We start from the raw sequence: 26888 nt of genomic DNA on the forward strand, positions 1-26888 counted from the left end.
GACCTCTGAGTTGGACATGTAACTGAGGAAGGACAAATTCAGGATGGTGACATTGAGGGAAATTCTGCAGGCTCTGCAATTCCCTACTGGCTAGTATCTTTAGACCTTCTGGACACCAATTTTCACATGCCAATCTGTAGGAAGCACAGGTGGTTTCTAAGGTTTGTCATTGGGGAAGTACATTACCAATTGAAAGTGCTCCTGTTTGGCTTGACCTTTGCTCCCAGGGTCTTTACTAAGCTGATGGCAGTAGTTGCAGCCCACCTCGGGGTAGCCAGCGTCTTGGTTTTTCCATACTTGGGCGATTGGCTTATCAGGGCACGGCCGACGGAACAAGTTCCGAGTCATCTCGAGGACAACTGTTCACTTCTGCACGACTTGGGTTTCTCCCGGAATTTGCAGAAATCTCAGGTGTCACCAGCGCAGAAGCTCCAGTTCATCTTAGCAGTCTTGGACACCCAGGAAGGAAAGGCCTTTCCTCCCAAGGAGTGTGTTACCAACTTGGCACAGGTCATCAGTTTTTTCCATGCTTCCAGGAGTCTACCGGCATGGGCTTTCTTGCGCCTACTGGGCCTGATGGCATCCTCCATTACTCTTGCGTCCCGTCCCCTTTCCTACATACTGCATGGGCGTCCCTTCCAAGGGATGAGAAACAGAACCTTTTTCATCAGAAAAAACCTTCTTACCTTTTATATTTAGAGGCGCGCAGGGGTGCGGCCCTGGCAGCATGCACTGCCCTGACTCGGCCCTCTGGAGCCACACCCCAGTCACCTTTTCTGCATCGACTAGAACGGGCCGAATTCACCAGTGCTCATGGGTTTGGCTTCGGCCATGTAATTCCACGCAGGGATACTTCCTCTTGTCTTTTTTTTTTCTTTTATCATCCAGGTACTCGGTCCTCAGGCATCACGCTCCTCCCCAGCGCATGTCGATTTACACAGGGTTCAGCAGGTGTCTATCCTGCAACAGGCTCTTCCCAACTTCAGACCCCCACGCCCTCTGCCTACGTTGCCTTGGCTCAGACCACAGTTGGCAAGCTTGTACAGCGTGCACCGCCCTGTTATCGAGGTCTCTGACGAACAGACTAGTCAGGTGGAGGGAGCTCTTCCAGAAGTCTCCTCCGGAGGACCTCAAGGACTTTGTGAAACATCGATCCATGCCCAAGGTAAGGCCTCTATTTTCCATCGCACCCCGCAAGGGAGACTCCTTCCCATGGACTCGTGGGAGCGACCGCTCCAGTCCTCCTACCAGCATGTGCACCGAGGCTGCGCCAGCTACCGGCCTACAGGCCGAGGGATCCTCTGATCCTCCCGGTGACAGTGTTGAGGGACCGGAAGGTTCCTGTACCAGTTATTCACCCGAGGAGCTCCCCCTTGTACCAGCATTATGTCCGAGTGGCCACGCCCTAGTACCAGCAATACGTCCGAGGGGGCACGCCCTATTACCAGCAATACGTCCGAGGGGGCACCTAAACGCAGCTCTACCGCCCCCCTGGCTGATGGCGTCACACCTTCCGAGTCTAGGCCCGAGGAGCAGGGTAGCCCTCTCGATCCACACTCAAGAGTCTTGTAGGAGGCTAAGCTCAGCGAGCCGAGCAACACGACGCAGACACGTGGCAGGCAGCTCGACAAAATGGCCACCGGGCCAAACATCAGCACCCGTCCAACGCCATTCCAGGAGTTCGGCGAGGAACGAGTGTCGAGGTGAGACTGGCCTCAACCAGGTACGTGGCCTACACTCTATCCTTGATTTGCGCAAGGCAGGTTCCCGCTGTGTCTGTATGGGCAGCCTCTTGCTACCCCGTCTATATCCCCTACCACTCCTCCGGCCTGTGAAGACAGGTTCTTTGAGAGGTTCCTCAGGCTCATGAAATCTCCTCAGATGGGGGTTATCCTCAGGGATGCCACCATGGATGTGCTCTCTCCAATGCTTCCGGCTCCTCCACCGGTGCCTCCGGCGCAGCCTCTGCCTCCGGCCCCCCAGCCAATTCTTTAGGCGTTTCCGTACGAGCCTCCTCCACAGCCTCCGGCTCCAGTCCCAGTACCCCAGCCGCCGGCTCTCACTACTCCCCCACTGACGCAGGCTCCTTCTGACCCTCGGGACATGGATGAGGAGGATCCTGACAAACCCTCGTCAGCCAGAGCTTTCCACGAACACCTTGCAGGGCTGGCAGAGTACCTGGGCCTGCCTCAACCCGAGGTCGAGCAACCAGCAAGGACCCACTCTGCCGAAGTCCTCACGCGATTCCTGTTAGGATAGATTTCTTAATTGTAGGTAATTTTCCTTCCATGTAGCAACCCCTAAACTTTTTGCTGTTTTACACCCTGATCTAGACTTTACCAGAGAAGCGCAGCCTTCCGCCGCACTCCTCTGGGCTTTCACTCCATTCTTACGGAGAACCTGACATGCCCTTAAGACAGTCAGTACTGGGAAACGTTGTTTTCCGTAGTTCTTTTTCTCATGTTGCAGCTTTCGCGCAACATGACACAAGAGGGCACTGTAAGCCAAGTTACTGCTCTCTTGGGTCTCTAGTCACTCTACAGGCCCTAGAAACTCTCATTGGATTGTTAACGAACGGTGCAAGTGAATCACGGATGGGACTGGTGGCAGCGATCGTTTCTTTGTGTTTTGAGCTCCTTTTGGCTGTTTAAGAGCGTTTCTCACGATTAGCCCAAAAGGGTGGCCTGGCTTCCAAAATGACCGGACCACGAGGTTCTTTGTCCTGCCCGCTGACCGTCTTGCCCCCTTCACCAGGTCGAGTCGACCCGGGGCCTTCCTTATTTGGGCATGTACTTTCCCGCGAAACACAGATGCTTTCACCGGCTTCTACAGGCCTGGTGTAAGCCTCCAGGATGTGGGCTGGGATGTTGTAACGCTCACCTGATTCCCGTAGAGGCGCCGGTCTTGACTGGGCGTATACCGTATCTTCAAAGGTGATGTGTAACACACGGCTGGCTCTTTGGGCTGGACCTCTGTGCACTGTATGTCTGACTCGAAGGTTAAGATGTCTGCAGATAGAAAATATGGGATTAAGGAACTGGGTTATTGAATGTCTCTATCTTCTTCCCTTTCTCTTCTCCTGTAGAACCCCAAAGGTTAACGCTCTCACCTTAGGTAAGTGAACGCCGTGCTCTCCATCTGCCTCGGGGCAGGGTGCTGTAACCAGTTTCTTCACTGGATAAGGGGAGCAGGCCTCTTGACTTCAGAGGACTGCTGTCTGTCGTTTACTGCACGAACGGTAGGTTTCGAGTAATTCTAATGTCTTTAAAGTCTTTAGTAATGATGTTTCTTGTTTTGCAGGGTTCCGGTGATGGCGGATGACGGGCTGAAGTGAGTTGAAGATGGAGCCCGTGTGATGAATAGAAGCGCCTGGAAGCACGTAAGTAAGCGCTTGTTGCCTGCTTCACGATGCGCTCTAACTGTCTTTATTTTGCAGGTACAAGTTCGGAGCGGCTGCAGGGTGCCGGAATAACCACTGGGTTAGATGTGGAAAGGAGTAATGGCACGTGAGTATTAAAGTTCCCCAATGTCTTTAAACGTACCTTGTTTTGTCTTTCAGATGCGGGATGCAGCGCCGAAGGCCTCCGGAGCGTGCGTAGAGTTGGTAAATCTTTGTCTTTCAGATGCCGGAATGCAGCGCGAGGCGTTGGTGACAGCCGATGGACCAGGTAAGTGAAGAGCTGTCACTGAAGACCGTAATGCTAACCTGTTCTTTCTTGTCTTTATAGGTGTTGCTGAAGACTGGATTCAGGATGGTAAGCCTTTTTCCTTAGGCCCAGGATCAGATGCAGAAGACACGATGAGCGTTCTGCTGCAGAGGATGCAGAATAACGCAAAGCAAGATTCATCCATCGGGTGTGGTTTAAATAGCCTCCTGTAGTGCTTAGGTGTCTCCTTCCACAGCCACGCCTAGGTAAGAAAAGAGTTCCTGCTTTCCAGAAGAGTTCCAGTGTTCTGAATCTAGGGAGTGGCTCCTGCCCCACCCAACAGGAAAAGTAGTTCCAAACAGAAGAGGATCAGAGGCTCAACTGGCAGGCAAGTAAGCAGTATGGTCTGCTGCAGGTAAGTCCACCCAAGCATTATGAGCCCGGCGCTTCCAGCGCTGGGACTGGGCATATTTATGAGCCCGGTGCCACTGGCGCCAGGACTGGGTCCAAAAGGTCCCAATTGGGACTGGTTGGCACTCAGAACCTGGGTTATGGATCTGCTTCCAAGGGAGTTGGGAAAACCCTGACCTTTTGGAAGCAGAGATCATGACAGTACCCCCCCTCCAGGCCTCTCCCAAACCGGGCTTCTCCGGGGGTTTTGGCTTGTCAGGAAATGTTCGGTGAAATCTTTTGATTAGGCGAGGAGCGTGGACATATTCAGCAGGTTCCCAGGATCTCTCTTGGGGGCCGTAGCCTTTCCAGTCAATTAGGTAAAATAGTTTAGATTTGGAGATCTTGGAGTCCAGAATGCTTTTGACTTCAAACTCGAGTTCTCCATCAACTAGGATAGGTTTTGGAGATTTAGTTAGTCGGGTTTGAGGTTGCACGGGTTTTAATAGAGAGACGTGGAAGACCGGATGTATCTTCATGTGCGGGGGCAAGTCCAACTTGACCGCTACTGGGTTTACTATGGTAGTGATGGAATAGGGACCAAGGTATCTTGGGTTGAATGTGCGTGGCCCTTTTAGAGGTAGATATTTGGTGGATAACCAGACTTGATCCCCTACTTGATATTGAGGGGCTTCCTTCCGATGTTGATCTGCTCCTTTCTTGTATTGTTCTTTAGCCCTTTGAAGGTGAGAAACAGCTTCCTTAAAGGCTTGGGTGATTGTAGAATGCAGGTAGTCTACTGCTGGTGTTTCAAGATCTTGGAGGGGATCCAACTCCGAGGTTCGAGGGTGACTGCCGTACAAAAGAAAAAACAGGGTTTTCCCAGTTCCCGAATGGACAGAGTTATTGTAGGCATATTCGGCTATCCAAAGGATGTCTTTCCAAGTTTTTTCAGTTTGTTGCAGCATGCAGCGTACATACTGTTCCAGAGTTTGATTGGTCCTCTCGGTTTGTCCGTCGGTCTGAGGGTGGTGACTGGTCGATAGTCTCACATCAATTTGAGCCGACCGACAGCAACTTCGCCAAAAATGAGAAATAAATTGACTACCTCGATCCGAAATTAGAACCGAAGGAAAACCGTGCAGTCGGACGATGTTTTCGAGAAATTCTCGGGCCAGAGTTGCTGCTGTTGGCAAGCCTTTGAGCGGAATGAAATGCGGCATCTTGGAGAATAAGTCCACGATTACTAGAATCGTATTGTATCCGGAGCATGGAGGTAGATCGGTGATGAAGTCCATAGAAAGCGTATGCCAAGGGCGAGGTGGGATGTCAATAGGGCGTAAGAGGCCTGCTGGTCTTTCCTTTTGACTCTTGTTTTGGGCGCATACTCCACAGGACATTATAAAGTCTCTGATATCTTTTTTCCAAGACGGCCACCAGAAGTAGCGCTTGATCTTTTCTGAGGTCTTGGCCATACCGGGATGTCCTTCCATTAAAGAATCGTGATAACAAGAGATTACTTTTTTCTGTAAATCTGTGCTGGGTAGGTATAATCGTTCTTGGAAATACAATAAGTTGTCCTTTACTGCAAAGTCCTTTCCCTGCAGATGCCAATTCTGTATGTCTGCTGGAGTTACAAGTTGCCTGGCTTTATCCTTAACTTCCTCTATGGATTCTGTGGCGATTACACCCAGATTTCTTTGTTCGGGAATGATTGGTACAGGTTTAGGGTTGATCAAGTGTTCTTCCACTCCCATCCGAGAAAGGGCATCAGCTTTACCGTTCTTTGTACCAGGTCGATAGGTAATTATGAAGTCAAACTCGGCAAAGAATAATGCCCAACGGAGTTGTCTAGAGGATTGGGCTTTTGCGGTTTTCAAATATTGCAGGTTTCGGTGATCCGTAATCACAGTAACGGTGTGTCGGGCCCCCAGCAGATAATGCCACCAAGCCTTAAAGGCAGACTTGATACCCAGAAGTTCCTTGTCAGTAATCGTGTAATTGATTTCAGGAGGCGAGAATTTGCGGGACCAAAATGCCACGGGATGCAACTGATTGGTTACCGGGTCCTTTTGTGATAGAACTGCCCCCATGGCAAGGCTTGAAGCATCAGTTTCCACGATGTAGGGGAGTTCGGGGCGAGGGTGTTTTAAGATTGATGCAGAGATAAATTTAGTCTTCAAATCCTGGAAAGCTTGTTCCGCCTCGGTAGACCATTCAAAACGTTTGTTTTTCTTTAACAAGGCAGTGATGGGCTGGACTATTCGAGAGAATTCGGGGATAAACCTGCGGTAAAAGTTAGCGAAGCCTAACATGCTTTGCACACCTTTTACGGAGGATGGTGATGGCCATTTGAGAACTGCATCGACCTTCTTTGAATCCATACGCACTCCGCCAGGTGATAATATGAATCCCAAGAATTCAACTTCAGTCACGTTGAAAACACATTTTTCCAACTTAGCGAAAAGTTTGTGTTGACGCAATCTTTCGAGGACCATTTTCACGTGTTTCCGATGTTCAGATTCCGATGAAGAATAAACGAGGATGTCGTCAATGTAAACAACAACACACACATCTATGAGCTCTCTGAGGACATCGTTCATAAAATATTGAAAGGCGGCCGGGGCATTGCAAAGTCCGAAGGGCATGACCTGATATTCAAATAGCCCATACTTGGTGCAGAAGGCCGTCTTCCATTCATCGCCCTCTTTTACTCGTACCAAGTGGTAAGCTCCTCTAAGATCCAGCTTTGTATATATGCATGCTTTTCTGACTTGGTCCAGGAGTTCAGGGATCAAAGGTAACGGATATCTATTCTTAACGGTGATCTGGTTCAGGGAGCGATAATCTATACAAGTTCTAAGGTCTCCTTCCTTTTTTGGAACGAAGAACAAAGCTGAAGAAGCAGGGGACTTGGAAGGACGAATAAACCCATTTGCCAGGTATTGATCCAGGTATTGTCGAAGGTGAAGGTTCTCAGGCTCGGTGAGGGCATAAATTCTACTACAAGGAGGAGTAGATCCAGGTATCAGGTCTATCTGGCAGTCATAAGACCTATGAGGAGGTAGAGAGTTAGCCTGATCCTTCCGGAAAACATCTTGGTATTCTAGGAATTCGGGAGGTAACTGGAGAGTCTCTGAAGAAATTGCTGCCAGTGCAACACCAGGTGGAGGGTGACAAGTAGAGACACATTCTGGAAACTGGACCGTTCTTGCTCGCCAATCGATCAGAGGATTGTGTTTCTCTAACCAAGGTATTCCTAGAATAATCTGAAACTGAGGGGCCTTGATCACATCGAACACGATCTTCTCATGGTGTCCATCTTGACTTACTAGCGTCACCTCTTGAGTGGTATGCGTTACTGGCCCGGAGGCTATCTCCGTACCATCCACCGTAGTAATGACGTCCTTTACAGCCTTGGGACAAAGAGTTAGATTCATCCTCAAAACCATTTCATGATCCACATAATTGCCGATGGCACCGCTGTCGACGTAAGCTTCAATTGCATGTAATCGATCCGGATTATCAGGGCTAATGAGGACCATAGGTATCACGAAATGCGAGGTCACGGAACTGGTTTTCACGCTCGGCAAGAGGACCTCTATTCTTGTCGGGCGAGGTCGTTTCCCTGCTCAGAGTTTGTAACTTTGGTAACTGCAGCTCCTACTGCCTTCTTGGCAGGTTTCACCGGACAGTCTCGAAGAAAGTGCCCTGAGTTTCTGCAATAGAGGCATAATTGCAACTGTTTTCTCCTTTCCCGCTCCTTTTGTGTTAGAGGACCTTTCAGACCCCCTATTTGCATGGGTTCCCCGGAGTCTACTCCTTTGGAAGGAGTTGGCGGTTTGGAAAATACTCGAGCATCAAACTTGGAACGATCGGCCTTCCTGTTCTGCAGTCTGTGATCTATTTGAACGACTAAGTCTATATAGTCCGAACAATCTTGTGGGGGATTCACTACTTGGGCTAACACATCTTTGAGCTCTCCACGTAGACCTCTATAAAACAGCGTAATCCTTTTGTCCTCAGGCCATTGAGTTTCCACTATCAGTCTGTTGAAAGACGCAATATAAGCCAAAAGGTCTTGATTACCTTGTCGCAACTAAAGAAGCTCATTGTCCAAGGCCTGCCCCTGTGAATGTCTTGCGAACAGTTTTTCCATACTGAGCTGAAAAGCTTGAAAATCATGGAGGACCGGATCATCTTGATTTACTAGAGGGATCGACCAGTCTGCCGCATTGCCACTAAGGTACGAAAGCACGAAAGCTACTTTAGCTTGATCAGTTGGAAAGGCTGCTGGCCGGCATAAGAAATGCAACCGGCACTGATTGATAAATACTGCAAACCTCTTTGGGTCACCAGAAAATCGTTCGGGCGGAGCCAGAGGTACATTCCCAGGTAGGTTGATCTGCACTGGATTCATAGAGGATGTAGAAGGAAGATTTCCCCCAGATGCGGGTAACAGGGTCTGTCCGGCTTGTGACTGTAGCAATTGTCTAGCGGGATCATCTGTTCGCTCCTTGGAAATAATCAGTTCCCTTCTTAGAGCGTTCGTTTCCTGACGGGCTGCATGCACTTCTGCCCTTAGTTCCCCAAGTAACTGGGCTAGCTGGTCGGTATCCGAGGTTTCCATAGCGCCTGGACGGGAGTTTTGTGGTAGGCTTTGCGTTCTGTAACGCTCACCTGATTCCCGTAGAGGCGCCGGTCTTGACTGGGCGCATACCGTATCTTCAAAGGTGATGTGTAACACACGGCTGGCTCTTTGGGCTGGACCTCTGTGCACTGTATGTCTGACTCGAAGGGTAAGATGTCTGCAGATAGAAAATATGGGATTAAGGAACTGGGTTATTGAATGTCTCTCTCTTCTTCCCTTTCTCTTCTCCTGTAGAACCCCAAAGGTTAACGCTCTCACCTTAGGTAAGTGAACGCCGTGCTCTCCATCTGCCTCGGGGCAGGGTGCTGTAACCAGTTTCTTCACTGGATAAGGGGAGCAGGCCTCTTGACTTCAGAGGACTGCTGTCCGTCGTTTACTGCACGAACGGTAAGTTTCGAGTAATTCTAATGTCTTTAAAGTCTTTAGTAATGATGTTTCTTGTTTTGCAGGGTTCCGGCGATGGCGGATGACGGGCTGAAGTGAGTTGAAGATGGAGCCCGTGTGATGAATAGAAGCGCCTGGAAGCACGTAAGTAAGCGCTTGTTGCCTGCTTCACGATGCGCTCTAACTGTCTTTTTATTTTGCAGGTACAAGTTCGGAGCGGCTGCAGGGTGCCGGAATACCCACTGGGTTAGATGTGGAAAGGAGTAATGGCACGTGAGTATTAAAGTTCCCCAATGTCTTTAAACGCACCTTGTTTTGTCTTTCAGATGCGGGATGCAGCGCCGAAGGCCTCCTGAGCGTGCGAAGAGTGGGTAAGCTTTTGTCTTTCAGATGCCGGAATGCAGTGTGAAGACCTCCGGAGCGCACGAAGAGTAGGTAAACCTTTTGTCTTTCAGATGCCGGAATGCAGCGCGAGGCGTTGGTGACAGCCGATGGACCAGGTAAGTGAAGAGCTGTCACTGAAGACCGTAATGCTAACCTGTTTTTTCTTGTCTTTATAGGTGTTGCTGAAGACTGGATTCAGGATGGTAAGCCTTTTTCCTTAGGCCCAGGATCAGATGCAGAAGACACGATGAGCGTTCTGCTGCAGAGGATGCAGAATAACGCAAAGCACGATTCATCCATCGGGTGTGGTTTAAATAGCCTCCTGTAGTGCTTAGGTGTCTCCTTCCACAGCCACGCCTAGGTAAGAAAAGAGTTCCTGCTTTCCAAATCTAGGGAGTGGCTCCTGCCCCACCCAACAGGAAAAGTAGTTCCAAACAGAAGAGGATCAGAGGCTCAACTGGCAGGCAAGTAAGCAGCATGGTCTGCTGCAGGTAAGTCCACCCAAGCATTATGAGCCCGGCGCTTCTAGCGCTGGGACTGGGCATATTTATGAGCCTGGTGCCACTGGCGCCAGGACTGGGTCCAAAAGGTCCCAATTGGGACTGGTTGGCACTCGGAACCTGGGTTATGGATCTGCTTCCAAGGGAGTTGGGAAAACCCTGACCTTTTGGAAGCAGAGATCATGACAGTTGTCTGGTCCCAATACACATCCTGAGTGCCAGAGAGTCTAGTGTATCTTGAATGCCTGGGACCACAGTGGTCCGTGATAGGTCCACGTATGGTGTGAGTGTTTTGGGAGCAGATCTCCCATTGGGTCCTCTCCGTTTTGGCGCAAAGGAAACTCTGGATAAGAGGAGGCTGGAAACACCACTACCATGTCGATCTCCTGAGTTCTCACGAACGATGGATACAGGAGCCAAGTACCCTGCAACTAAGAGGCTGAACCGAGGAATCGCTGGTGACCCGCTGAAAGACTGCTCCTCTGCATTGCTGTCACCATGTGAGACCGTTCTGACTCTGATCGAACGAGAAGGCCTGTACTGGCACTTCGACCCTTTGGAATAGTGGGAACAACTATTCTCGGCATCTTCATCATCTCCTGCACGTAAGCCTTTGGAAGCGCGTCTGGGCCATCCAGTGGACTGACCAGCCTACCCAGGAGTCTTGCTCTGTCACCGCCATCAGGTTGCTGCTGTATTCTGAGTCCTTGGCACTCACACGATTCGTACACTTGGCATTCCCAGGTCTGAAGTGGGAAGTGTGCATTGGGCTGAAATACACACGGCCGCTGCATTGCCCTGCTGTGGTAACAATCTGTGCGGGTTCGCTGCGTTTGGGACATCCTCAACTCTAAATTCTGCTGCCGCGGAATCTACACGACGCCGAGACGTCGCCTGCTCGTATCTGAACCTGCCAGCACTGAAACTGACGCAGAGAAGCCTGGGTCTGCCTGCATCGGGGACTGGTGAGTAGCAACGCTAGTGTTAGGGAGAAACCTGTGCAGTTCCCTCTGGGACCACTGCAAAAGATTTAGGACTACAGGTGTTTGGCAGTAAACCCACTTGGTAGCAGTCTGTACCACACAGATTCACTTGGTAGCTGTGGCTGAGCAGTCAGACTTCCCTCAAGAAGAGTTAGGCAGTATACAGAGTATTCACAATAGGTCAAGAGAACACAGTAGAACAAGTAAACGCTGACCAGGGCTTGGTGTAAAAGAGATATAATTATTTATTTAAAACCACATCTAGAAAAACACACAGGCACTAATATTAAGCAATTCAAAACCACAGTCACTATAAGATATACACTCCCTTAAAAGAATATTAGACAAGTCTTAGGTAAAGCCCCACTTATTTTCAGGCAGCGGTGAGCGCTTAACGTAGATGGCACTCTAATAGTTCGTTTTAAAAAGGGAGAGAAGAGCAGAGAACAAATTGAAACAGATCCCAACACTTATCAGAGCATAACAAGAGGGAAAGGCAAAGTGAAACCGTGAAGTTAGAGTTCAAGCGGCCGGATCCACTTTCAGAGGATCCAAACGAAATGTGTCCAAGGTCACTCGGTTGCAGTGCACAAAAGTCTTGTAAAGGTTCAAAAAGGAGTTGGACCAAAGAAAGGGACCAGTTAGAAGGTCAAGGCGGCCAGCCCAGTCCAGAAGGTTAAGGGATTATTACCTTGTAGCAATCTTTAGAAAGGGAGGCCTGGCGGACACGGTACCTTAAAGTGGTGAGAACGCTCCAGTGGGGGCAGTTGTTCCTGGCAGCGGGTGCAAGTCGGTGCTTCGTCCAGGGGAAGAGGGGATTTCGTCGTGGAGGAAGACAGGAGTCCGTTGCACTGCCAGGGAAGAAACCAGCCGCGGAGTTTCTCAGGTACAAGGAGTGGTCCAGTGATTCGCGGTCCAGTGGTGAGTGGCTATCCGGCTGCCGGGGTGCTTGCCACGGGCAGTTCGACCACAAACCAGGCTGGGGTGCGAAGAAAGAAAGGTGAACTGGTTGTGCCCACCAGTCAGGGGAAGAAGCCTCTCCAGCCGGGAGATCTTCTCTGTCGTCGGGAAGTGGTGAGTCGGTTCTGCAGGGCTCCACCGGTGGTGTCGTCGTGGTAGGTCGGCTCAGCTGCTCCCTCGTCTGATTCTCAGGTCCTGTGGCGACTTCTGAAGTTCCAGTCCCAAAAGCCCTGCTTTTATGCAGAAAACCCCCATTCACTCAGCCTAGCTGTCAATCAAACATGCAAGTGGTGAGCCGGCCGGCTCACCACTTGGGCCATTCACACAAGAGTGCGACTTGAGTTACCAAGGTAACTCAGTCCAGGGTGCCTAAACCCCCTCCCACACCACCTGTGGTACCCAGACAGAGTGGCACCACTTTTGGAGGCTTCTGTGGAGAAGCCCGCCAAAAAGTGGAACAAAGGGCTCGACTTCGGTTGGAGTCACAGAAGAGAACACAAACACCATTTTAGAATCGAGTCTTGGCAAAAAATACCAACCAGCGAATTAATATTAATTAAATAAACCGGCGGTATGTTCGAGGCTATGAGAATTAAATAATTAAAGTTGGTAGCCTCGAACAATGGGAAAATCCCATAGGAAAATATTTGCGGTCGAATATAAAAAGTAGTTTCCACTGCCACCAGCCAAAACTCGATCAGGGGGGACGGAGACGTGCCCCCTCGACTAACAGACCCCGGGGCAATCGAATTGCCCCAACCAGTATGTCCACAATATGATGGTTTGTAATGGTTTCTGTTAATAATTTGGGACTAGTAAAGCCAATGGTGACTTTACATGCCCTGGGAGACGGTAGTCAGTCCCAGGGTATGGAGTCTATGGTGGGGTGTCACTATGACACCCCTCTGTTACTCCACATAGGGTGCTGTGTAACACACATAGGAAAAACACGAGACCCTATGGAGTAAAGGACCCCATAGCCCATAAAACACATTACCAGTCAAAGGAATACCATAAATCATGTCCAAGAGTGGGAGGAAAAGAGTCTCACTCTTGGCAGGATGAAAAAGAAACTCCTGAAATCCAGCAAAGCTGCTGGGGGACTCACTAGGTTAGGAAATTCAGCCTAAGAGAGAATTCTCCCTAACAGCTAGGAACCGGTCACCCTCTTGCAGTAGTCTGTAGCTTTTCCTCTGTGTTAAACAACACGCCTTTTTCGCACTCGCGCTCTGCTTCTGCCCACAAGTGGAGGCCGAGCTTGAGTAGCAGAGATCTGTTCACCCTCATTTGTTCACCGCTCTGAACTGCCTGATTTCCTTGAAGAGACTCCCCTTGGCCTGTTGGCACCAGCGTGTGCAGGTACTTTTGAGCACAAGGCTCCACTCTTCGTAGTGCTCAGACGTCCTTCTAGTTAGGTGGCCTTTGAAGGCGAACTGGGTCTAACGATTACTTGCACTTCCTGTTTTCCTCCCCATCTAGGTGGTCTGCATATTTCGTGCTTCTAACTCTTTAGCCCTTCGGTAATTGTATATATATATGGTATTTGATTGTGATGTGCTGGTTTACTTGAGTTTTATTGTGATTCTTTACTATGGTCAATGTTACAGAGGCCTTGTAATAAATGTGTCTATTTTTAATATAACACCTGCTTGGAGTGATTTATAAGTGTCCTTGCTTTGTGTGCTCATTGCGGGCTTTCAGTCACCCTCACCCCTCTTGAGACCTAGTCTTGACTGCCGCCATCGCTACCCTGATTGGTCTGGCTTGTCCAGAGGTTACCGTGTTCCAAGAAACAAGGCTGGCCTTCTGAACCTCTGCCCCTCCAGGACAGAGTTCAGAAATCCATCTTAACAACTCTCCTTTGCCAAAACGGAATTCCACTGCAGACCGATGTCTTCCTCCCCAAAAAGGGTTAGCTCAAGCCCCACTGTGCCCAGTCGGTCAATCGACGCCTGCATGCAAAGTACAGGTAGATGGAGGGGGATACACTCTTGCTCTCGGCCCATCCTCAGCCACACTCCTCAGTAATCGCTGCAGCATCACTATACTCAAAGCCTCAGTCGTCCTCAGCCCCCTCCTCTGCGACGCTGCTAGGCAAGGAGGAGATGATCTTGGAGGCTTACAGGAAGGAGCTGTATTCAAACCCGTCCTTGCATCTTTGTCACGCCGATGCCATGCTGGCCGCCGCTAATCAGAGGTTATGGCAGGATATTGTGGACTTCCTCCCAGAACTCCCTACGCAGAGCCAATCACTTTTAAAGGCGGGCATGGCTGAGGCCAAGCTTGTGGCGCAGTACCTCATGGACTCCACCGTGGCCCATATTGACACCTCCTGGCCGTGCCATCTGTATCTCCACGGACATGAGAAGGGCAGCCTGGCTCTGCAACGAAATTCAACCCGGATGTCCAGGGACACATATTAGACTTGGCGTTCGGAGGGGTTGAAACGTCTTCCACTCCCCCACGAACGAGGAGCTGGACAAAAAGAAAAACTGCTCACAAACGGCCAAGTCTTTATTCTTCTTGACAAAGACCACGCTCAAATTGTACACCCAGTCACAGCAGTGCTCCGACAAGGGGTGTACGTACGGAGAGTGCAGCGGCTTCCAGGAACAGAGATCCAGGCAGCCGGACCGCTCGCCGAATCCAAATCGGCGCAAGCAACAAAAGGGGGGGGGTGTAATGGTTTTTTCCAGTCCCCCTCCTCCGCAACAGCCTCTGAGGGAAAGCAGGCAGGACACGCACCTCTGGGTCCACGTGTCTCCAGTGGGGGGCAGGCTTGCTCTCCATGCTCATTTCTGGTGCCAGAATTTCACTGACCCCTTGATCTTCTCCATAGTATCCACGGGCTACCGCCTACCCATCCCAGCCTCTCCTCCCTCCTCCCTCAAGTTGGGACAGCAACTCTTCTGGCGGAGATCTTGTTGCTCCTAGAGAGCCAGGCTTTGGAGGAAGTCCCAGCCTCCCAGCGAGGCTTGGGCTTTTACTCCAGGATTTTTGCCATTCAGAAAAAGAACCAGGCGGGCCTGAGAGTTGTGCAGGACCTTTCCACCCTCCACCTCTCTTTAGCTCTACACAAATTCAAGATGGTTACGCCAGCTTTTATAGCGGAGACATTGGACAAGGGAGATTGGATGTGCTCCCTGGATCTGAAGGACGAGTACCTACACGTCCCGATTTGGAAGTCCCATCGTTCTTTTCTACGGTTCAGGATCATGGGCTACCATTTCCAATACAAGGTCCTTCCTTTTGGCCTCAACTCGGCCCCTAGAGTCTTTACCAGACTCACGAATCCGGTGGCTGCCCTCCTCAGAGCGCAGGGCCTCCACATCTACCCATACCTTGATGACTGGCTCTTCAGGGCTACATCTCCAGAAGCGGTTCACCACTCTTCCCATACCCTTATGAACACACTGCACAATCTGGGCTTTTCTCAAGAAGTCGCAGCTGCAGCCCACGCAGACTGACATTCTTGGGCCTCATCTGGGACACGTGCTCCGAGAAGGTATTTCCGTCAGAGGACAAGATCTCGACCATCGGGAGGGCCACCACTCACTTCCTCAGCAGAGAGATGACCTTGGCTTGGTGGTACTAGCATCTCCTGGGTCTCTTGGCGGGGGTCCTGTTAGCCGTTCCACACACGAGACTGAGGATGAGAAGGATTCAGCTGCACTTCGCAGCTTCATGGAACCAGGAGCGGGGCTCTCAATCCTAGATAATCAACGTTCCTCCATCTGTCCGCCCAGACCTAACATGGTGGTCCAGGGACTGCAACCTACGGACGGGCAAGCCGTTCAGTCCTCCCACCTGGCAGGTCACCATCACCACAGGCTCCTCGCTCGAGGGGAGCCACCTTGGACGATCTCTCGATTCACGGCACCTGGACTCGACAGGAGCAGGAATACCACATCAATTGTGTGGAACTAAACGCCATCTGAATAGCGCTCAGAGAATTCCTTCCACTTCTCACAGGCAAGGTTGTCCTCATCCAGATGGACAACTCGACCAGCATGTACTATGTCAACAAGCAGGAAGGCACCAGATCCCCTCCACTGTGCAGACTGGCAATCCGCATTTGGGAGGGAGCCCTGGAAAACATCTACCTCACGCCAGTCCACCTCGTGGGCGAATGTAACCTGGCGGCGACAGGCTCAGCAGGTTGGGAGCGGACAATAAGTGGCAGCTAAATGACCTAGTTATTCAGGAGATCATCAACAGATAGGATCTTTTTGCCACCTGGCATAAGAAGCGCCTTCAGTTCGCCTCCTGGCAGGGACAGGGCCCTGGCTCCCTGGGAGACGCATTTCGAATTCAGTGGAACAGCATGACGGCGTAGGCCTTTCCGCCCACTCCGCTGATTCACAGAGTGATTTGCAAGATCCAGGACTCTCGCCAGCTCAACATCATTCTAATAGCTCCCTGGTGGCTGTCAGCCCATGGTTCTCTGAGCTGCTCAGCCTCTCGGAGATGTTTCTGATTCACCTTCCGACGGGCCCAGCACATCTTCTGGCGTAGCAGGGTCATCCACCCCACGCCACAGAAAGTAGCCCTCACAGCGTGGTTCCTGAGCAGGTAACGCTAAGGCATCTCAGCCTCTCGCAGGCTAATCTGGAAAATCATACAGGGCGCAAGGAGAAAGTCTACCAGGGCCAAGTATAAAAGTAAATGGACCAGGTTTTGCCACTGGGCAGGCTCCAAGGAAATCGACCCCCTGGCATGTACTTACGACGATGTGCTCTCCTCCTCGACACATCTCGCCCACTCGGACGTGCAGTTGGACACCTGCCACACTTGCCTCGCAGCCATCGGGTCTTACAGGTACTCTGATGGGGTCTTCTCCTCCAATCTGAAACATTTGATGGGGCTTGCAAGGCTCTACCCACCCATCAAGAGGCCACACCCCGTGTGGTACCTGAACATTGTAAATGCATTTCTCAGCTGTAACCCCCCCCCCCCTGTAACTAAGCTCCCTGCAAGCAACAGCGCCTCGATGCCATTGGCTGTTTGTGCGCTATACAAATTTATTAAATAAAGAAACCGTGTTGGGCACCCTGGCGCACAAACCGTTTGAGCCAGTGGCATCTGCTGATGACAGGCTGGTCACCATTAAGACGGCCTTAAGAGTCGGCCTCACCTCGACTCAGAGTCGGCGAAATCCAGGCGCTGGTCACCTCAGAACCATATACTACCTTTCACAGGGACAAAGTAGTCCTGTGGACACACCCAGCATTTCTGCCTACGGTGTCGTCTGCTTTCCGTCTGAACAAGGAAATAGTCCTTCCTATGTTTTTTGCCGATCATAAGGACGATTCAGAGTTCTGCATTGGCTGGATGTCGGGCGTGCCCTGAAATTCTACCTTGACAAGACCAAGGGCTTTTGCAAATCAGACGCCTGGTTTGTCACCTTCAAAGGTGCAAGACCAGGTTATCAGGCCTCCAAGGCCTCCATATCCCGCGGGATGGTCTCGGCCATCAAAGAAGCATACGAGGGCCAGCACAAGTGCTTCCGGCGAACATGTATGCCCATGCAGTAAGGGCCAAGGCAACTTCCATAGTGTTCCAGCGCCAGGTCCATTGGCAAGTCATAAGCAGGGCGGCCACTTGGGCCACTCCCTCTGCTTTCTGCAAGTATTACTGTCTGGATGCCGGCTCTCGATCGGATGTGGCTTTCGGAAAAAGGCGGTTCTCAGGAACCCATTTGCCTAAGGAGGGTCTCCTCTCTACCGTGGGGCTACATTCAGTTGTAATCGCCCAGGCAGTATGGTGGAAAGGGGACGAGATATAAGAGCAATTATAAGTTACTCACCGTAGTGACTAATGTACTCTTAGTTCCCTTTCCTCTATACGTCCCACCATCTCTTTCCCCCCTCCCCCCCTAATAATACTGGTGTCATTAGGAAATGTTAACTCTATTGTCGAGGCGTCAATGGGGACTAAGGTGTGGCGCCAGAGGGCGGAGTCAGGGCAGCACATGCTCCCAGGGCCGCACCCCCGCGCGCCTCTAAATTTAAAGGGGAAGAAGGTTTTTTCAGCTTAAAAAGATTGTCTCCCGTCCCTTGGAAGGGACGCACATGCAGTATGGAGGAAAGGGGACTAAGTAGTCACTACAGTGAGTAACTTATACATTTCCTGGTACCACAGGAAAGACTCTGGCTTCTCAGGACGCAGCAGTCACAGTGCTATGGGCAGATGTCGGATGTGCACTTGTCAAGGTCGATAGCAAATGACCTGATCCGGTGGAGCAAACATGTTGGCAGGAGAACCTTTCTGGGCACTGTGACCGGCAGAGCAGGTGGTCATGGACACCTCAATTGAAGGGCTGGGGAGCCCATCGCGGCCCGCTGTAGATCAGTGGTCATTGGTCTCAGGAGGAGAAACATTGCCACATCAATTTTCTGGAACTGCGAGAATTCAGACTGGCACTGACCACTCTTGCGCCTGCTCTGGAGGGGAAACATGGACCTCTTGTCACAGTCGGGAGGCAATGTATTTCACCCTGAACCAGGCCCGTCTCAACCTGCATGCGTCGCTCTTGAGAGGCTGAGGTGTGGAGACTGGGACCTCGACAAAGAGGTACTGGAGGTGCTCTTGGCTGCACGCAGACCTTCCACTTGTTCCCTGTAAACGTACAGATGGAGGATGTTCGTTGTCTGGTGCGAGGGGTGAACCCCAAGTTGTGTCCCACTTCGATGATGTGATGAAGTTTGTGTTGCCCCAGCCAAATCAGGTCTGCAAGTGGGCACAGTGAAGGGTATCTGGCAGCTCGGTCCATTTTTAAGAGGACGTCGGAGGAGGGATCCTTTACTGTTCCTGTGGTGGCACAGTTTTTAAAGAGTCTTGTCAATTGCTCCCTCCTTTGCCTTTTGTAGTCCCGGACTGAGATCTGAATCTAGTGCTAACTTTTCTGATTGCGGCTCCATTTGTGCCTTTGCATTCAGCTCCCACCAGATTTGTCCCAAAAAGTCTTTTTGGTGGCAATCACATCCGCTAGAAGGGTCGGCAAATTGCAGGCGTCGGCTAGTAAAGCCCCCTTCCTGACGTTTTTTACGGAGCAGGTCTCCCAAATGGTGCAACCTAGGTTTTTGCCAAAGGTGGTGTCTGAATTCCATCTGGGCCAGAGTATTGATCTTCCAGTGTTTTACCCTTCACCTTGTCTTTTTAAGGGCTAGTAGAGGCTCCATGGGCTGGATCCCAAAAAGGGAGCTGAGTTTTTAGCCAGGACGGGCTCCTTCAGGACTGATGACCAGTTGTTTGTCGCCTTCTCAAAATTCAGGTTGGGGTGAGCAGTCACTAAGCGAACTATCTCAAAATGTGCATTTCGGAATGTTATCAGTCTGTGGGTTATCAGTCCAGAGGTATTGCGGCTTCCTCTGCCCTTCAGAGGGGAGGGCTGGACAGAGAGACTTGTCGCGCAGCAACGTGGTAATCTTTGCACACTTTTGCCATGCATTACAGCTTGGACTTGGCCCGTGGAGCAGGTGCGCGCTTTGATAGGGTGTTCTTCCAGAACTTCCAAGTTTTAACAGCCAACCCTCCTCCAGCATGTCTACAGCTTTGTGCGTCTATCAAGATGAGGAATCTGTGGGAGAATGCAATCCATTGAAGGAGCAATTACGGACTTGTATTGTTCTTTAAATGGATTCTTCTCCCACAGATTCCTCATATGCCCTCGCAGCCTACTCCGCTTGGAAGTCGCTGTGCGCGATAGCATGAGAAGCAGTGTTTCGTTTTGGGCAGCAGCGGTTGGCTGGCTAGACTGCCCTACTTATTGTGGTTTTGCCACCAGGGCTGAGATATGGAAGAACAAGATAAGCAAACAATTGTAGTTTGCTGTTTTTGTGCATTTCTATGCCTTTCCCCATTACTGCATGTTTCCTGTCGCAGGCTGAGCCTGGGGTGAAAAGTGGGGAACTGAGGTATAGGGGTGTAGTGCACCCTTTTACACAATGCCTGACGTCACGTCCAATTGAATGGCAAGACTGTATATGAGGGAGTCGCTGGAGATATCGAGCGGCACCATACCCCCTGTTGAAACATTTTCCGAGCAGCTGACGCTGGATAGCAATCTATCAAGACGAGGAATCTGTGGGAGAAGAATCCATAGAAAGAACATTACTGGTAAGTCATTTTTCTTTTTCTTGCACGATTGTTGTGCCCTGTATGGAGGACTAAATACAAGCCAGAACATTTGTGTATCCCTTCATGCTAAACAAATATTTAAAACCATCAATACCAGATGGGTATTATTTAATAAAGTGTTTGGACTGTCCTAAAATCCTGAACACATGGATATTCTAATACATATAGAGTTTGTAGAGACCCACGATGGAGACCTTGGATTACAAGTAAGGAACATTTTATTCTCTAAATAAAAAAAGTAAAGGTGTGGGGGGTGTTGAACACAACTTTTAGTGTGTGTGTGCGTGAACCCAATAAAGTGAATCCATGGAAGCTAGAATAAAATGGTGCAAGAAAAATCTGGATAGTGTTTTTCAAAATGTATCTTCAGTGTGGATTTTTGTGTAATTGTTGGCAAATATTTAATTCTAAATGGTTCTGTTTTTTAGGTTGGTACACACCTCCAAAAGAAGATGGTTAATTTGAACTCCTGGACCAATGTGAATATAAATACATAATATGTATATATTTCCAACACAATCACAAGATATAAGTGCCCCATAGCAGCTGCACTGCATACTTGGCTACTAATTAATTTAGTGGATAATCTGTTTACTGAGCACCAGTATGTCGGAGCTTTCTACAAAGTTCTCAATGAGGAATCCCGGAGCAGTTTTTGGTCCTCTGAGATGTTAGCCACTTTCTCCTTTTATTTAAGAAGAAAATCTGCATACAGCAGTTCTGCATCAATATAATCTGAGATTTAATGGTGTCATAGACTAATACTTTATGCAAATGGCCATTTTTTCAGGTTGCAACCTGCAGTGTGCTGTGTTTTCTGTTCATGAAAAGCCAAGAAAGTTTCAGGTCTCAATCTAATAAATAAAACATTGTTTGCCGTTTCAAGGTATTTCAACACAATTAGATAACTGTAGTTTAGTTTTTGGGTCTATAAGGAATTAAATTGTAGTGTTGCCAAACTAAAGATGTGGCGACAACAATGTGTGATGGCTAAGTTATAAAACATTTCGTTGTTTGTGGCTGAAGAGACCAGCAATTTTAGTTAAAATGTCTGCATCAGAGAATACATTCATTTCTGTGGTGAGTGGGGCTATTAAAGTAAAATCGTGTAGGTTGTACTGCTGACTGGGGCAGTAAATACTTGCTGGATTGTACACGCTATGTGGCTCAGTGTACCTTCGAATGGAGCCATGGTATAAAGCTTGAAGTTATTTAAAATACTAAACCTTTTTAGGTGTTCCATTTTATTAACGGGTTGTTGCAATCATCTGTAAACTAGTAAACCTATGAAGTGATTGGCAAAAATCAAGATTAAGACTTTAAGTAAATGTTAATGTGCAAATCTCAATAAGGAAAGAAAATGACCACCAAATGCTACAGATTCTGGGAGAAAAATCAAAATAACTTTGTCATAGACATGACAGTGGTTTAAATTTTGAGTACTAACGGACTATAAATATTTGCTCTCCCTTTGTTCTTCTGAAATGACTCCTGATCTGTGTAATGACTTTACTTTATTGCCTTACCTTAATGTTTTCTTTAGTTTAATAGCAAGGATAGATTTTTATACCCTGGGGCTGGGTGTTAAGATGTGTTCAGTGGATTAAGCACTTTGTTCAGAACCCATTAGCATGTCTTTTCCAATGTAATCTATCAAACTATGCTCCTCTTTAACTGGCAGTTAAGGGCTGGCATATATTATTTTGTAGCTACAGTTTGTAACTGTGGAAAACCAATTGCTCATGAATTGACACTACTCCTCCTTTGTATTGTTTGTTTCAAATTCTGTCTTTTAGGGAGTTAATGTATGACCATTTCCCAAACGTTCTACTCTTTCTGGGGGGAGGGGCGGTGTGGGTTGTATGTATATTTGTACAAATTTCTTTTAGCCAATTGCTAAGATAGCGGCCTTAACAGAAAAGCAAGGACCCTTTTGCGTATTAAAGTTCCTTAAAAAATAAGGCTAAAATCTTGAATACATTCTTGAATTCTTTAATATTCTGATGGATTAGAAGTTTGACCAATGCACATTTGGCATGCTTTGTTTTGGATTTCATTTTTCATTGCAAAATATTTGGCAATGTACAGTAATTTGTAAACTTGCATCAAGTTTATGAATAAAGAACCATTTTAAGAATAATATTGTGATTTTATTTGTGAACAATGATGTTATCCAGGAACTTATTTTGAAAATGGCATAACAATTGGAGTGGATGATTTTAGATGGAGGAGTAAACAAGCGAAATTAGACAATCTATTTGCATTAGCCTTCTATCTGCCTCTGAATCTCAGTGCACAATAAATAACATTGATGTTTTATTACTTCATGCACACACTTTCTACTCATCATTGATGTGTATTTTCCATTATACCTTGCTTCAATATAGCCCTTGCAATCTTAATTTAGGTTTTGTTCATTACTCTGTATGTAAAAGGTTTCATAATGTCCAATTAACATTAAGAACAATCCTAAATGGACCAAGGACGCCAACATGCTTATATTATGCAATTAATTATTTGGCCTTGTTTCTTAGCGCTCTTGTTAAATAAGATTTAAGAGCCCAAGCCGTGGCATATCAAGAATTATTTTTACTATAGATTAACCAGGTGGCACTGAGTATGTCTTCCTGCTTTCAGTAATGGGAGCAATGTCAAAGAATAACCTTGTGCATATTTTTGGAAAAATAAAATGAATCACAGATTTTACCACATACTCTTACGTCCGTCACCCTTTCCTCCATACTGTATGGGCGTCCCTCGCAAGGGACGGGAGACGGAACCTTTTTCAGCAGAAAAAAATCTACTTCGCCTTTAAATTTAGAGGCGCGCGGTGGCACGACCCTGGGAGCATGTGCTCGCCTGACTCCGCCCACCGGCGCCACTCCTCAGTCCCCTTTTCCACGTCGACGGGAACGGGCCAAATTCACCTGGGTTTGGCTTCAGCCATGTAATATCATGCACTCTTCCTTGCATATTCTTCTTCTATCTTTTTTTTTCTTTTCAATAGGTACTTGGTTCTCCGACGCCACGCTCCTCCCTGGCACACAGCGACTTCAGTAGGCTTCAGCAGGTGTCCAGCCTGCGAGGGTCTCTTTCCACGTCCAACCCCCACGCCCTTTGCCTCTGCTGCCTTGGCCCTGACCAGGGCTGGAAAGGTTTATCTGCGTGCCACATGCACTGACGAACAGGCTAGCTAGGTGGGGGGGGAGCCCTTCCAGAGCCTCTGCAGGACCTGAAGGACTTTGTCAAACATTGCTCGAGTCCAAAGGTAGGGCCTCTATTTACCATTGCACCCCGTAAAGGCAACTCCTTCCCAAGGAAGCGCCCGACCAGGAGGAATCTTTTGGGTTCTAGCACCAGCACACGTACCGAGGCTAGTCCAGCTCACGGCCGAGGGCTCTCCGAATCCTTCCGTGTCAGTGCTGAGGGACCGCAAGGTTCTTTTACCGGGATTACTCCCGAGGGGCAACGCCCTAGTACCGGCATCATGGCTAGGGGGCGCCTTCACACAGCACTACCGACAGCTCTGCTGAGGTCAATAAGCCTTCCGGGTCACGCCCTGAGGTGTGGGATAGGCCCTTATGTTCTAACACCAAGAGTCTTGGACGGGGCTGGTTCCAGCGAGCCAGGCACCATGACTTTGGCACGTAGCTTGACAAAATGGCCACCGCGCCAGACAAGATGGCCGTGCGTCCGATACCCCCCCTCTGGCAGAGCGGGTGGAGGAACAAGTCACAAGGTGGGACTGGTGCCAACCAGGTGTGTGACGTACAGTTTATCCATCAGCAGCGCAGGGCAGGTTTCCCCCGCACCCCAGGTAGTGTGCGCCCTGGCCCCATTAGCCACTCCATCAATATCGCCTGCCACCTCTACAGCCTCTGAAGACAGGTTCTTTGCAAGGTTCCTAGGGCTGTTTTGAACTCCCCGGATGGGGGCCATCCTCCGGGATGCCATCAGACATGCTCCCCCAGGTCACCCCATTGGCATCCATAGTCCTTCCTCCTATGGCTCCGGTGCCACAGGCCCCAGCGCAACCACCACTGCCCCAGACAATTCCGGCTTCCCTGCCTCCCACAGTACAGGCGGTTCCACACCAGCCTCCGCAGCAACCACTGGCTCTGGTTTCCACACCGCAGCCCATGGCGCCCAGCACTCCTCCACCAGTTCCGGACCCACAAAGAACTCTGGCGGACACTGACAAGGAGGAGGACCCCGACACGCCATCTTCAGCCAGGGCCTTCCACAAACATCTTGCAGCCTTGGCAAAATATTTGGGCCTTCCTCAGCCTGAGGTAGAGCAGCCCTACGAGGGGGGGTCTTGGCAGAAGTCCTCACCCTAAGACCCCCTACCACAACCGGGATCCCGATGCAGAAAGACATAATTCCCCTGGCCAAGAAGGGGTGGCTCAAGCTGCACACGACCCAACTTGTCGATCAGCGCCTAGACACCAAGTATAGGCAGATGGAGGGGGATACACTCTTGCTTTAGGCGCATCCTCAACTGCACTCTTCCATGATTCCTTCAGCGTCACTCTATTCTAAGCCTCAGTCGTCCTCAGCCCCCTCATCCTCAACTCTGCTGGGTAAGGAAAAGATCTTGGAGGCGTATGGAAAAAAGCTGTACTCCAACGCCGCCTCGCATCCCAGAACCTCCAGCACAAAGCCAAGCGTGCTTCACAGCTGGCCTAGGTAGCCTGGTAGCGCAGGACATCATGGAGTCCACCGTGACCCACATAGATACCTCTGGCAGGGCCATCTGCATTGCCATGGACATGAGAAGGACGACGTGGCTCTGGGATCCTAGGTTAATCCCTATATCCAGGAACGCATATTGGACCTTCCTTTCAAGGGTAGTGACCTCGCCACTCCTGCATGGAGGAGGAATTAGATGAAAAGATGAACAGTTCGCAAACCGCAAGGTCTTTCTCTGTTTTTACGAATGCCGCGCCCACGGCCTACAGCAACGCTCTGACAAGGGGCGGTCATTTGGCAGGTTCCAGGGCTTCCAAGAACAGATGTACAGGCAACCTTTCCGTTTTCCGAGTAAGCACCGGAGGAAACAAAAGGGGGCGTCAAGGGGTCTTTCCAATCCCCTTCAGCCACAACAGCCTCAGAGGGAAAGACGGCATGACACGCCCCTTCAGGGCCACGTGTCTCCGGTGGGGGCAGGCTTGCCTTTCACGTACCTTCCTCTCCTCCCTCCTCTCCCACAGATTGGGACAACAACTCTGCTGACAGAGATCTGGTCGCTCATCTAGAGCCAGGCAGTGGAAGACGTCTCAGCCTCCCGGCGAGGATTGGGCTTCTATCCCAGGATTTTAGCCATACAGAAGAACCAGGCTGGCCTGAGAGTTGTTGGACCTGTCCACCCTCAATCTCTCCCTCCCTCTGCAAAAATTCAAGATGGTTAAGACGGCTCTTATTGCGGAAACACTGGACAGGGGAAACTGGATGTGCTGCCTGGATCTGATGGACGTTTATCTACACGTCCCGATTTGGCAGCCGCATCATTCCTTACTGCTCTGCAGGATCATAGGTTGCCATTTCCAATACAAGGTGCTACCCTTCGGCCTCTACTCGGCGCCCAGGGAATTTAGCAGGTTAATGAATGCAGTGGCAGCCCTCTTCAGGGCCTCCACATCTATCCATACCTGGACGACTGGCTCGTTCGTGCCACCTCTCTGGGAGCGGTTCACCATACTGCCTCGGCACTGATGAACACCACGACCTGGGGTTCACTATCAATCTCAAGAAGTCTCGGCTGCAGCCCACGCAGAGCTTGACCTTCTTGGACCTCATCTGGGACATAAGCTCCATGAGAGTCCTTCCCTTGGAGGACAAGATTGCGGCCATCAAGAGAGCCACAGCTCACTTCCTCTCCAGGCCAGTTGGGTCTTATGGCAGCAGTCTGGTTGGTCGTATCCCACATGAGGCTGAGGAGGAGTAAATTACAGCTGCACTTTGGAGCCGCAGGGAATCAGGAGAAGGGCTCCCAAGCGGAGCCAGTCAACATTCCTCCCTTTTTCCACTCGGACCTCCAACAATGGTCCACAGACTGCAACCTGCGGCAGGGCAAGCACTTCAGACAACCGGCCCCTCAGGTCACAGTTACTACAGACTCCTCCCTAGAGGACTGGGGAGCCCCCTGGATAACCACAGCGGCCAGGGAGTCTGGACTCAGCAGGAGTCCCATATCAATTGGCTACAATTGAAGGCCATATGGCTGGCTCTCGAGGCCTTTCTCCCTCTTATCAAGGGCAAGACGGCTCTTATCCAGACAGACAACCCCACCAACAAGCAGGGTGGTACCAGACCCCCCTCCACTCTGCAACCTAGCAGTCAGCATGTGAAAATGGGCTCTGGACAACATCTACCTCATTGTCCACCTCCTGGGGGAATCCAACCTGGAAGCGGACAGGCTCGGCAGACTGGGGGGTGGGTGAAAGGAGGGGGGACAATTAAGAGCTCCTGGCTCCACCCGGCTCCTCACAAACTAGCTCTCGTAGTGCTGTTCCTGAGCAGGTCACGCTGAAACACTTGAGCCTAGCTCAGGCTAACCTAGAGGTCATCCAGGGCGCTAGAAGCAAGGCTACTAGGTACCAATATAAGAGTAAATGGTCTACTTTCTGTCATTGGGCCGACTCTCGTGAGATCGACCCTCTTAAGTGCACCTTGGACGACATGCTCTCCTTTTCGGTACACCTCACCCACTCCGGTGTACAGGTGGATGCATCCTGCACCTATCTGGCAGCCATGGGGGCTTACAGGAATTTGGAGGAGGGCCTCTTCTCCTCCTCCATCCCGGTGGTCAAGCGATATCTGGCAGACCTCCACAGGCTTTACCCGCCTA

The 26888-nt window shown here is 50.0% G+C and overlaps 1 protein-coding gene across 2 annotated transcripts in view; it reads left to right on the plus strand.

The window, feature by feature from the left end:
- The window catches only part of UBE2Q2 (ubiquitin conjugating enzyme E2 Q2), a 1419211-nt gene extending 1397033 nt beyond the window's left edge, over positions 1 to 22178 (plus strand). For both annotated transcript variants that reach the window (XM_069624339.1, XM_069624340.1), the window contains exon 13: positions 20467 to 22178. In XM_069624339.1, the coding sequence (XP_069480440.1) occupies positions 20467 to 20498 (32 nt within the window). In that variant the 3' untranslated portion in view covers positions 20499 to 22178. The remainder of the gene's footprint in view (positions 1 to 20466) is intronic.
- Positions 22179 to 26888: the final 4710 nt, after the last annotated feature.

The sequence above is a fragment of the Ambystoma mexicanum genome, chromosome 11 (assembly GCF_040938575.1).
Source record: "Ambystoma mexicanum isolate Mex_15411 chromosome 11, UKY_AmexF1_1, whole genome shotgun sequence".
NCBI classification, from domain to species: domain Eukaryota; kingdom Metazoa; phylum Chordata; class Amphibia; order Caudata; family Ambystomatidae; genus Ambystoma; species Ambystoma mexicanum.